This window comes from Seriola lalandi, unplaced genomic scaffold (genome assembly GCF_002814215.2).
Source record: "Seriola lalandi dorsalis isolate HSWRI2012SDOR001 ecotype SW California unplaced genomic scaffold, Sedor1 jcf7180002054876, whole genome shotgun sequence".
Lineage (NCBI taxonomy): Eukaryota > Metazoa > Chordata > Actinopteri > Carangiformes > Carangidae > Seriola > Seriola lalandi.
This window is the reverse complement of record NW_019525429.1, coordinates 52,055-64,554: the sequence shown is the minus strand read 5'-3', so window position 1 is coordinate 64,554 and position 12,500 is coordinate 52,055. Positions and strand designations below refer to the sequence as shown.

General features: G+C 42.7%; 1 protein-coding gene across 2 annotated transcripts in view; it reads right to left on the bottom strand.

The window, feature by feature from the left end:
* Nucleotides 1–12,500, bottom strand: part of LOC111671407 (gamma-aminobutyric acid receptor subunit rho-3-like) — a 25,789-nt gene that overhangs the window by 3,791 nt on the left and 9,498 nt on the right. Inside the window, exons 3-5 of one of the 2 annotated variants that reach the window (XM_023428493.2) lie at nucleotides 9,706–9,818; nucleotides 1,495–1,562; nucleotides 203–426 (exon numbers count right to left, since the gene is read on the bottom strand). In XM_023428493.2, the coding sequence (XP_023284261.1) occupies nucleotides 203–426; nucleotides 1,495–1,562; nucleotides 9,706–9,818 (405 nt within the window). Of the gene's footprint in view, nucleotides 1–202; nucleotides 427–1,494; nucleotides 1,563–9,705; nucleotides 9,822–12,500 lie in introns of both variants that reach the window. The other variant, XM_023428492.2, reaches the window with a different exon arrangement.

The window sequence follows — 12,500 nt, the reverse complement described above, 5'->3', positions numbered from 1 at the left end:
GTCCTGGTCTTGCACAGTGGCACTGAAGCGTTGGGGTTCTTATGGACAAGTCGTTAAATTAAAACACAAAAAGCATCAATGCCGAGAACACGGAAACCATAAAACAGGATTTAGAGGACATCATCATTTTGACAGTAATCTCCTCAGTGTGTCTTTATGTGTAAACCTCTGTCTTTCACACAGTGTAACTCGATCTCGTTACCTGACGCTGTAGAGGATGTTTCCGTCGGGGTAAACCCGCAGCATGATGTTCTCCATGGTGGTGTCGTGGATGAAGGAGCGTTTGGAGTGGACGAAGAAGACGTCGGGAACCCAGATCTTCTTCACCAGGCGAGAGTCGAACGTCCTGCTCTGGTTGTTGCGGGACGGAAACGCCAGGCGCTCGTCTTTCCAGTAGTGGCGCAGGTAGAGAGTCATGGTGAAGTCCTGCAAGACACAGCAATCTGACCGTCACCGAGCAGAAACCTGCAACAACTTCATCTCTCTGCTCTTTAGTAATTGAGCTCGTCTTTCCTCAACTTTAACTTTCCTACTTTTGGTTCGTCTTGTTTTGTTCGTTCTGCAGTTTTATTGCCCTTTAAATTGTGAATTTGAATAAAATAATTCTAAATAAATAACAGAATTAACAAAGGATTCAATCTTATGTTTTTAAACTTTATGTAAACACATTTTCCTGATGAGCTGATTCATGTTTCTGAGTAATTTGATGTTTAAATCGGCCATTTTTTCCCACGTAAGTCTCTAACATTGTGTCCGTCTTGTGTTGGGAGCTAAAAACGTTTCTGATCTGGTGTCAGATGGACGACATGGACATTCTTCTGCAGCTGAGGAACGGACCACATGCAGGTTTTCACTGTTCCAGTCCAGACTCCCGGGACAACTCCCTCCTCCTCACCATTTATCTCTCTCGGTCGGAGGAACTTGGTGAAGCACTTGGAGGTGAAGTGGCCGGCTGAGTTGAAAGCGGAGCCACCGAGAGGTCAGAAACCAGATGAAAGGGACGGACAGGAAGTGATTTCAGCGCTCGCCTTGATTCAGATTTTTTTGCACCACGATCTTTTTAAACCCTCTGAACTTTCAGCTCATATTTAACAATTAGTAGTAAATGGAAAAAGACTTTCACAAGTGCAGTTTCAAACTAAATAACGCAAAAATTAAAACAGAGAAACAACAGTATTTCAAGTAGTTTCAATCAGATTTAAAAAGTGGTTTTGTTCCCCAGTGAGTGGAAAGCACAAATTTAAAAATGACCTGCAGATATATCAACAAACATGAATATAATACAAGTTAAGATAAAAAATATTTAATAACAACTGAAGCTTTTAATCTGTTTCTCTGTTGAATTTCTGCCCTTAAAGAAACACTGAGGAGTTCAGGGAGCGATCAGTTTCTGCACCACATGAACCGGCGCACAGGAAGCGACTGAAGTCTTTCTTGTTTTACCAGTCGTCTAATGTGGGACGAGCTGAGAATGAAGGTTCAGTGGTTTCTCACCATGTTGACCTCGGAGATGCTGTCGATGCTCTCCACCTGCACGTCGATGCCCACAGGGATGGCTGCACCTGAAACAACAACGGTCTGAGTTTGTTTCTGAGATGTTCAGTCTGAGGTCAAAACCTTTGAGCTGCAGAAACTCATTCGTGCTCCATTTGCACTTTTGACACTTTGCATCTTGTATTTCGGATCATGAAACTACAAATGGCTGATTAACAATGTCAACTGTCGTTTTACATTTCAGACAATATTTGATCAATTTGTCAGCTGTAGCTTGCATATAAAATTGTATATAATTTTATATATTAAAGGCAATGAGGCTATTTTAATCTACAGCATCAGAAACCTGCTTCATCAGTTTCAGTCTCAGTTGTTTCAGAAGCTTTTTCCACCTTAACATTAAAAAATATACAAACATTTCAAATCAAAATGATCTAAAACTCAACGTCAGGATGTTAAATTCCATCTTTCAGCTTCACTCTGTAACAACGTTTGTCGTGGCCTCCTGCTCGCCGCAACATCAACATCTGTCTTCAGCCGCCTCCACCCCCCCCTCATTAGCTGATTAAGGTTATTTGACCGCTGAACCTGAACAACATGATCTAGTGCAAAGAGAGTAGAAACAGCTAAACAACACAAATCCCCCTCCCAAAAAAAACAAGCTTCAGTCACGGCCGTTCCCCCCCCCTCCTCTTTGCTGCTCCGCCTCCTCACAGCAAACGTGACCTGGCAGAAGAGTTTGGAGGAGGAGGTTTCCAGGACGTCTGTCCGGCCTGAGGCCAAACCGTGACGATGTCTGGTGGTCTCGTTCTTTCCTAAAACTCTGCTCGGCTGATTATAGGATTCATCCACCGCGGCGGCCTGCAGACTTAAAAAGCTCATTCCTGCCTCAACCACAATCATCAGCAGTGATTTCACCAGCGTCTTAAACTTTCCCGTCTGTGACACTTGCTGCGTGTTCGCTGGAGTCAGTGTTAAGAGTTTAACAATGAGGGGAATGCACTGGAGGAATGATGATGACTGACAGCTTACAGAACCAGGTGCCTAAACCAGGTCTGACCTTTGAACTTTACTCACTTTAACTGGTTTAGCTGATTTGCACTCAGCAATTATATGTAACCTAAACATTTAAAAGTATTATTCTTCAACCGAACATAAACCAGTTTAAAGCAAAAAAAAACACAAAATAAGGGGTGAATTGATTTCAAAATAAAGCTCCATCTGTCTACAGATACAGGTAGAATTAAACTGAAAACATTTACTCAAGTACAATCTTGACTTACTTGTACTTAAGTTACTAGTTACTTTTTTTACATTAAAAAATCCATTAATATAATAAAGTTTTACCCACATTGATTATCTACAATATTAAAATGCTCTTACATGTCTTTGTTAGTGATAAAAACAGAACAATATAATATTCTGTGATAACACAACACTATTATTCTGCAGGATTAGTACTTTTATTTATTATTTTTCTTTGTTTTTATTTTCTTTTATTGTTTTTATTTTGAGTAATTTATCTGCATGTCTGTAGCCTGTTTAAAGCACTTTGTAATCTCTGATATTGATAAATAAACTTTATCATTATCATTATTATTAATAAATATTTCCTGACATGGCTCTAACCTTAAACCTCAACAGTTTTCAAAGCAGCAGAAGTTTTGTCAAAAGCTCAAATTCAAATGCAGGAGTTAAAGGAGGCAGTTTGTTTTAATCCTATTGATTCAGGTTCTGATGAAATCAACGGTTTGATTAATTTTGACTCTGATCGATTTTCTGTGGAAACACTGTTTTTTGTTATTTTATTTTGCTCAAGATAAAGCGAACGCCGTTTGACCTAAAAATCCAAAAACCATGTCTGCTGGTTTAGAAACACACACACACACACACACACACACACACACACACACACAGGTCTGGGTTTGATTGTGACCTGTGTCTGGATGTGGTTTACCGGGTTACATTCCTGTATTCACCCTCAAGGACGGAGAAAAAAAGAAACACACATTCTTTAAAGTGTGTGTGTGTGTGTGTGTTGTTTGTGTGTGTGTGTGTGTGTGTGTGTTGTTTGTGTGGACCTGGATGTAAAGTGTGTTACTTCCACTTGAATGTTAACAGCTCGACAAACACTTTATTTAATGAAGTTCATCTGACAGCCGGGACCATAAAGCTCCTGCGGCTCGGCTTTGTCTCCGTCTGACTCGTAAAAAACGACCAGCAGCAGCAGCGGCGCAGACTCAACATTGAGCGTAACCACGGCAACGACTGCCGCCGGTGGGAAAAAACCTGAAACAGAAGGTCACGCTCTCTCTCGCTCACTCGCTCTCCCCTTTACTGTTTTCCTTTTCCCCAGGTCACACCCAGTTAAAGCATGAGGTTGGCGTTTTATAGCCGCACACGTGCAAAAGGAGGTGAAGTCCAGCTCTCCAGGTTTATATGACGAACACATGCGACACATTCACTGTCCACCCAAACACTTTCTCATTTGCTGTTTGAAATAAAATGGAAGGACGGGTAAGTAACAAGCCTTAAAACCGACATGATGCTGTTCCGTGGAAACGAAACAATTCAGGAAGGGAAACTTGAAAGATTTGTTTGCAATGCATCTTCTGTGCTGTGACTGTCTGCCCAGCATCACGAGGCGCAGATTAGGGCCCGCATTTCCTGTCTCTCTCTTCACTTTCCCTGTTAAATAATCAGAGGTAAGTCAGAGATCTGGCGCCAGGATACCGACAGCAGTGAGTCTGACCATCGAAGGAACAGAGAGACCTGCAGGGTCCAAAACTGAGGAAGCACACTCCCTGCAATCACTCCCTGCAAGCACAGCTTCCCTCTTCATATCGCACCATGAATAAAACTAAACCCAACAGCAGTCGTCTCCACATCACAGGTTTTCCAGCTGCACCTGTTTCACCTTGTGGTCTAACGGAGCACGAACACAAACTGCACAAACTGTCTGTGGACCCAACAGTGGATATTCTGTCTGGATGCTGATGTAAACAGGTTCCTGAGTCATTATTGTGAAGCCTTTTTTCTTTTCTGGCAGCTCTGGTACAAAGCAGGAGACCGGAGGGAAGACGGTTCCTGCTCAGCCTGTTCCACCAACGGAGAACATCAGTAAACAGCATCAGGTGGTTCTGATTATTAGATAATGTCTTTAACGAGGTCAGTTGTCTTGATTGACAGCTTAAATTGGTGTTTTCTTGGTGTCAGTGAATCAGAGCTGCTGACTCTTCTGCCTGAGGACTTTGCAAAGTTGAAGTGAGGACATGTGTTTTTTGCATTTTCCTGAACGTGCTCTGAGAGATACGGCTTTAAAAAGACAGCAAAAGTTTGTTGTTTGAATTCCTGTGTGTCGCACATTTTGACGTGCAAGTCACCAAATCCAGCTCTGGACTTTTATTTGGGTAAATCTACAACATCCCAGTGAGTGAGATGCAGCAGACTTACCTCAATCTTGCAGCTTTAAGGTCATGCTTTTTTAAATTTATTTTTGGTCCCTAAATATTTGTGTGCTCAGCATTTCAGAACGAGTCGTTTAATCCCCGAACACATCGCTGCAGACGGATCAGTTCATGCAGTCATAAGCAGCATGATGCAGCTTTAAGGTCGCAGGATTGTTTGTGTGCAGCCTCCACCGTCGCCACATGACGCTGCGACCCGACTCTCCGTCGCCTCCAGACGAAGGAGGGGAAGAGGTGAGAGGGGAGGGGGATTTAGAGGTCACTCTCCGGGCGTCTTTTGGAGAACATGAACGTCAGCTCCGCTACACGAGCCAGACTGAGTCAGCCCGGGCGGCTCGGCCCTGAAGCGCCGTAATGTAATGAAAGCTCTCCTCTGCCAGAGGACTCAAGTGTCTGTATGTTTTTCTCCAGCCCACGCACACACACAGACTTTAACCTTTAAATGACCACACACACACACACACACACACACACACACCAGTGGGTTTCCACATACTGCATATAACGCTTGCTTTACATCACAGCTGACCAGTTTGGATAGACTTTGGGATGCAGCTTTCCTGCAGTCGCTGCGTTCCAGGTTCATGTTTGGAAATTTAAAGCAGAAAACCTGCAAACTAAAGGCGTGGATATCAGAAGATGTGGGAATTTCCCAGCAGGCTTTGGACATCAGTGTCTCGTCGGAAAGAAAATCAAGTCGACGTCAAAACTCGACGGTGACTGACTGACACTGAGGCGTTAAGGAGGCGTTTAGAAGACGCTGAGTTATGCTCACGACTAAAGGGTTTGGAGGAGGTTGGATTTTTTAAATAACACAATGTCAAATTAAACGTCGGCAGGTCCTGAAATTTGGTCACATCTTTTATTCGTACGAACAATCCAGAAAATAAACATAGAATAAAAGGACAAACGATCAACACAGCTGAAAATATATAAATAAATAGACAGATAAATTAAATTAAATTAAAAGCCAGACTAATAAACTAAATGTCATGAAATGATGAATAAGAAAAATACATTTTTTGAGTTTTGGGATTGAAAGCTGCTGAAAATCTCCACATACAAGTTTTACTTTGTCCGAAAAGGCGTCAGTTGTTTTCCAGATAGAAGGATGGAGAAGCAGCTTTTATTCTGGTGGTCACCAAACTCACCGTTATCAGCTGCTCTTTAAGCCGCCAAACCCGTTTTTATTTACGACAGGAACGGCTCCTGCCAATCAGAGTCGAGACCGGTTACCTGAAACTGGAGCCAGCGAAGGTCACACAGCGAGGAGCTCAGGCCAAGATATACCAGCGTTTGGCAGGTCACCAGCTGAACCAACGCAGGCCCTGCTGGTAAATCAATTACGAGCACTTGGCATTCGTGACGCGTAACGGCGACGTGGAGGGAGGGAGCGGAGGGAGGAGTTCCTGATGTGGAGTTTATGGCCAAAGTTTGTAGGGATTAATTTAAGTTTACAGACGTCCTTTAAAAAAAGGTTGACCTCAATGACGAGTCCTCAACACATGCAAGACATAACAAGAAATGTCACATGGTGTATTTCTGGACTCGAGCAGGGGATGGTTTTGATTCTTCAGCTTCTACACATTTATAAACACACACACACACACACACACACACACACACAAACAAACACAAACACACACACACACACACACACACACACAGAGGAGCTATAGGCTTATCTAGGGCAGGAAAAAGCTGCGATTTCCCTCCACGTCGATGTAAAATTATAGTGCGTGGAAATGCCGCAGGGCCGTGGGGCAGACAGTGGTGCTTTGGGGCAGGACCACAGAGACGCCAGGGACCGTATCGACAGAGGACGCGGAGGGAGATACGGTGCCAACAAGGAGCGTTTACTGTATTCACGTACGCTCCAGAGGAACTTGTACTTCACCTTTGATTTAAGGCGACTTCAAACTTCGACTTCATAATTTTAAAGATGTAAATTTAGCTTTTTACTGCACTGCATTTATACAACAACGACCGAAACAAACTACCTTTGCAGGTTAAGATTTCTGAAACCAGTGATGAGCTTTTAATATATGTGAGGCTGCGAGTAACACGTGCTTTTATTATTGATCAATCGGGAAAATAAATGGCAGATTAAGTGATTGGTCTATAAAACAAGGTCATTAAAAAGTCTCAAATAACAGTCCTAAACTAAAAAACAGTCAATTTCTTGTCATGTACGACCAAGAAAAACTATATAGTCTCACATTTAAGAGCCTGAATCCATCAAATGCCTGAAAAATTACTTAAGTGATTATTAGATTTTCAAAAGACTTGCAGATTTATTTTCTTTCAAGTGACTAATCAATTTAAACGTCCTATCCTGTCTTTTATTTTGAAGTGTTGATCCATAATTAGATATAAAAACCATGTCAGTGTAGTTTTACATCTCCTCTCTTAGGCTTCTCTCTGCAGCTCTAGTAACAACAGGTCAATGAGCCAATCAGAAGAGAGGAGGCTCTGATCCTCTCTTCTGATTGGCTGAATGTTTTCTGAGTGATCCAATAAAAATAAAGCAGATTTCAGGTAAAAACACTCAGAGAAACCAAATCCTGTAAAGGTTTGGATGGTGGGTCCAGGTGGGCGGGGTTTGGTGACTGCTTCGTTGTGACATCACAAAGTTCCAGAAGTCCTGACGGCTGGTTTTAAGGCTCAGTTTCTGAATACAGGCTGTGTGCATTTCTCTGTGGACTGAGGCTTTGATACTTTCACAGTATTAATATAGAAGCTAGAGCTGATCTATAATCACACTACACATGGACACAGACCTTTACACTGGAGGACAAATTATTGTCTCTCTAAAAATATGATGCTTTGTTCTCCAGTAATCCAAAGAGGAAATGAACTGAAGAAAGTAAGAGGACACTTGTGACATCTAACAGGAAGCTTTTAGATCTGGTGGCGGAGGTACGTCCAGGATTTCCCGTCTGAAGTGGAGGCACTCATCGTCAGTCAGTTTTGATAAAGAGCTCCAGGGTTCAGTTTTGAGGATTTTCATGTTTCCATATGTTTTAAAGAAAGAAAGGAAGAGTATGTCATCACCAGAAAAATGACGGCATTGTCCTTTGTTCCAAAACTTAAAACGACCTGTGTTTACAGTTTCATGACAGTGGAGCTTTTGATCTCAGGTCAGGGTCGGAGATCAGGGCGGGTCCAGCGCCAGGTCGTACCAACGGTCGACGCTTCTTGTAACCGCGGCCGTGATCCTTGTCAACAATCAGAGGTAATCAGGCCGCTGTGGTGCTGCCAACTCACACGGCTCTGGCAATAAAAACCTGGCGAGGTTCCTGGTTGGCCAATCGCAGGTGCGAGGGCACATTCCTGGCTGATGACTCATGGATTATTTCCTCTGTTTACCTTGATAAAATAGTTGCCGTCGTGATAACTTTGACGACATGGAATTTTGGCATCTGATAAAACCTCAAACTACAAACATATCTACGACTCAAACCTGATTATATTTCACTATCGCACCAGAACCTGAGACAACACGCCCCCACGAACGCAGCCCGCTCTACGCTCCGAACGCCCGTCACCTGAACCCAGAAGTTTTAGCTCCAGCAGTTGGAGCAAAACTGAACCCCAGAGGCGTCAGATAAGAAATGATAGATAGTTATATTTATTAACTTTTTATAACAGTCATTTCTTTGGGGGGACGATGAGGAAACGTTTTAAATTCATAAATCTGCAAAGCCGGACGTCAACGCTGAACGTATCTGCAAAACATTCTCTGATCTTGTATTTTTAATTGTTTAAGCAACTCAAAGAGATAAACATGAAAAACACTGAGAGGTTAAATGTTTGTGTGTGATGTGTTTTTAATATTTAACCGTTGTCATCAAGCCATCAACCATCCAGCTCGTTCCTGGGTAATTTTTTTCCTCACAACAGGAAGATTAATCAGTTTAATGCTGAATGTAAAATCTGTAGTGTAGAAAAAACTATATTTTCCAATGAAATATTGTGAAGAAAAATGAAGAGTCTCTCAAAAATGGAAACACCAGAGTGAACGAAGCTCTTCATTGAAACACACAGATGTTTGTATTTACGGCTCTGCACGTATATCTCATTACGACCTTTTAGTTCATACACTTAATCCTCTGAACGGCCCGTTATAAAAGCATTTATCATCGCTGCGTGATTCATGTGTCTGTGTGCGTGTATTGTTGAGCGTCTGATCGCCATGATCTTCGCTGCAGACGTCAGTTTGTTTCCCACCCCTCCATCTGCTCCAGACCTGGAATATAATCCAGATTAATGCACACGAATCCCCCCGACTCTCACACACACACACACACACACACACACACACACACACACACACACACACACACACACACACTGAGGCACTCATCATATTGCAAAAAACACACACAGGGACACACAATCACATTTGAGTGAGCACACGGAGTCCCACTGTATTTCAAATGCATTAATGCTCACACACACACACACACGCACACAAACACTCGTGCTGCCACACACACTCATGTAATCTGGGTCAGCGTTGGCGATTTTTTGGGGATTGGCACAGCCATTGTCTGAGTGACCCAGTGCCCATCATCACATCATCGAACCGCCGCCGCATCATCAGCGCCGGGCCGGGAGAGATTTTCTGTGTTAGACGATGTGTGAGTGAGTGGATTAAATCAACAGGGATCAGAGATGGAATGAGGTGTGTGTGTGTGTGTGTGTGTATGTGTGTGTTTGTGTGTGTGTGTGTATGTCTCACCTCCGAAGCCGGGTCTCATGGCGAAGTCGTGCTCCTCGATCCTCAGCAGCTGTTCACTCTTTATTAGCAGCGTTTTGGTGCTGTCCTGCTTTTTCAGTTTGTAGTCAATACGTCTACTGAAACCACAGAAACACACACACACACACACACACACACACACACACACACGCACACACGCACACACAAGGTCACAAGGTGTTGAGTAATTAATTGGTATATTGAGGCTTTAATTGCAGGTTCTGATTAGAGAAAACACAATTCTCTCTCTCTCTCCCTCTCTCTCTCTCCTGCTGCCAAAAATCACATAACCTTAATCGAAGGCGTGGCACGGCGCCACGAACAAACAAACACACGTGCACGCGTACACACATGCGTGCACGTCCTCTACCTCACACACAAAGCGTGTCGTTATGTTCCAAAACAATCCTCAGCCGCGGTGCTGCTGCACGACCCACAAACACCAGCTGCTTGGAGAGCGTTGCTCCAATTTATACTACATTTCCCATGAGCCCCCTGTCTCTCGACCTTTATATTACAGTCCTGAATCTTGTTTACCATCTAATTCAACAGATCTATGAATTGAATCAAAATTTTGTTACTTTTTGTTTAGTGGAAAACATGAGAAAAATCACAACCTATAAAGAACTACAACTCCCTTTTACTTCCATCATGTAAAGCTGATTGACGCCATGACGCGAATCCTGGTCGTCTTGCAAGTATCACACAGAAACACTAATTTAAACTGTTTCGTGATGATGATGCTGTAAATCTTCCTCCTCTATACTTCTACCTAAGTCACTGAATCACTACATTTCCCAGAATGCATTTCCAATCACCAGAGAAGGAGCTAGAGCAGGACTAAGGCTGCAATCATTTGATATGTTGCGAAGGAATTTGGACTCATGATTTTAATATTTCTTTTGAGTCAAATCTACTTTCTTGGTTTTTCCAGAGCTTTCAGCTGTGACCTTCTTCAGCAGGTGTCGTGGAGCTCGTTCAGTCGTTGTCACGTGACCTAAGTGTGGAAGTTTGGTCACGTATATGGACCGTGGTATTTGGCTGAAAGATCTTTGGAGAAACTTCTGCTGCTTGAAGTTTGAAAGTGACGTCACGTGACTGACAGTCTGTGTGCCGCAGCAGAACACGCCAAGAAATGCAAAGTGCGCAGCAGCTTGTCAGCAGCGTGTGAGTGTGTTTGAGTGATGCCGTCCTCACACAACATTAAAACAAACACAGTCTAAAGTTAAATAAACTATAAACTGCTGTGTGTATGTCCGACATTCAACCAGGGAAACCCCGACCAGACGACTTCCAGGACGCAGAAGGTGTAATTACAGCCTCTCTGCTGCAATACATGCTGCACTGTGTGTGTGTGTGTGTGTGTGTGTGTGTGTGTGTGTGTGTGGGAGGTGGGGTAAACACACACACAGTGCACAGGTGAGCATGTAGCGGTAAGAGCGATAAAAGCCGCTGGATGAAAAGCCTCTTTGAAAGTCACACACCTTGACGCAAACAAAGACACACACACACACACACACACACACATCCAACAACATGCCCCCCCCCCCACACACACACACACACGCAGACACACACACACACACATTTGTTCCTCTGTTATTGTGAGGTCACGAATTTTAATTGAGCCAAATCCCATTTTCCATAATCCGTTAAATTAACCTCGAATCAAACGTCACAATCCCCCAAAACAAAACACGTCTAACACTAATCTCAAACCTGAAGCCAGTTTAAAGAACTCAACTTAACACTAAACCAGAACCAGATCCTGAACCTGAACCAGAACCAGAACCTGAACCAGAACCAGAACAGGTTTAACGTGTCCAAAGTTTGAGTTTTTTTTTGAAAAATACTTCAAATCTTTGTTGTTCTGAGAAACTTTGGTCCTCATAAAGATAGAAGAACTACACAACACACACACACACACACACACACACACACACACGCACACACACACACACACACACACGCACAGATATCACATTCATCTGTAGAGATGCAGTAACTCTAATTATTTGTGATTGCACATTTAGCTGCTTCAGTTTCAGGCTCCTGGTTTTGTGCACGCTGCGTTTATAACAACAACAACAACAACAACAAGAGGAAACACTTCAAATAGAGTATTTTCATTGAACAGGTAACTCTGTGTGTGTTACCTGAGCTGTGACATTACACAGTGGATCAAGGTTAAACGGTTATATACTGTTATCTCACTGTTGCCACACACACACACACATTAATGACTGAGCAGTAAAGTCGGACGTTTACTGCCCATGAACGACTCAGTTCACTGTCGTCAGGTCGAATACGAAGCTGTTAATAATCATTACAACATGTAGATCAGAGCGTACACCTTTTTCTGATTTTACTATTTATATGTTTCAATATCAATATTTTCAAAACCTACTTTTTTCCAAATATCTTTATACGTTTCATTTAAAGTTTAAAATTCTCAACTTCTAACTTCTTCAATCCCGGAAGCTAAATCCACTGTGAGGAAATAAAAGTATTAAAATGTAATTCTGCTGAAATACAGAAGAAAAAAGAAGAGCAACAAATCACTTTTACTTTTCTTCAGTATTATCAAATCCACATGTTTCCAGATGTTGCAGTCTTGGCGACAAAAGGCGGATCAGGTCAGCTGCTTAGTCACTTGTATCTCTGTCCAGTTTAGCAGCTACGTGTCCGAGCCACAGCAACACTTCTTTTCAGTATCGTGTGTTTCCAGTTTCATTCAATTATACTTTTTTTTCCTGATTGAAATGGAAGAAATCTTG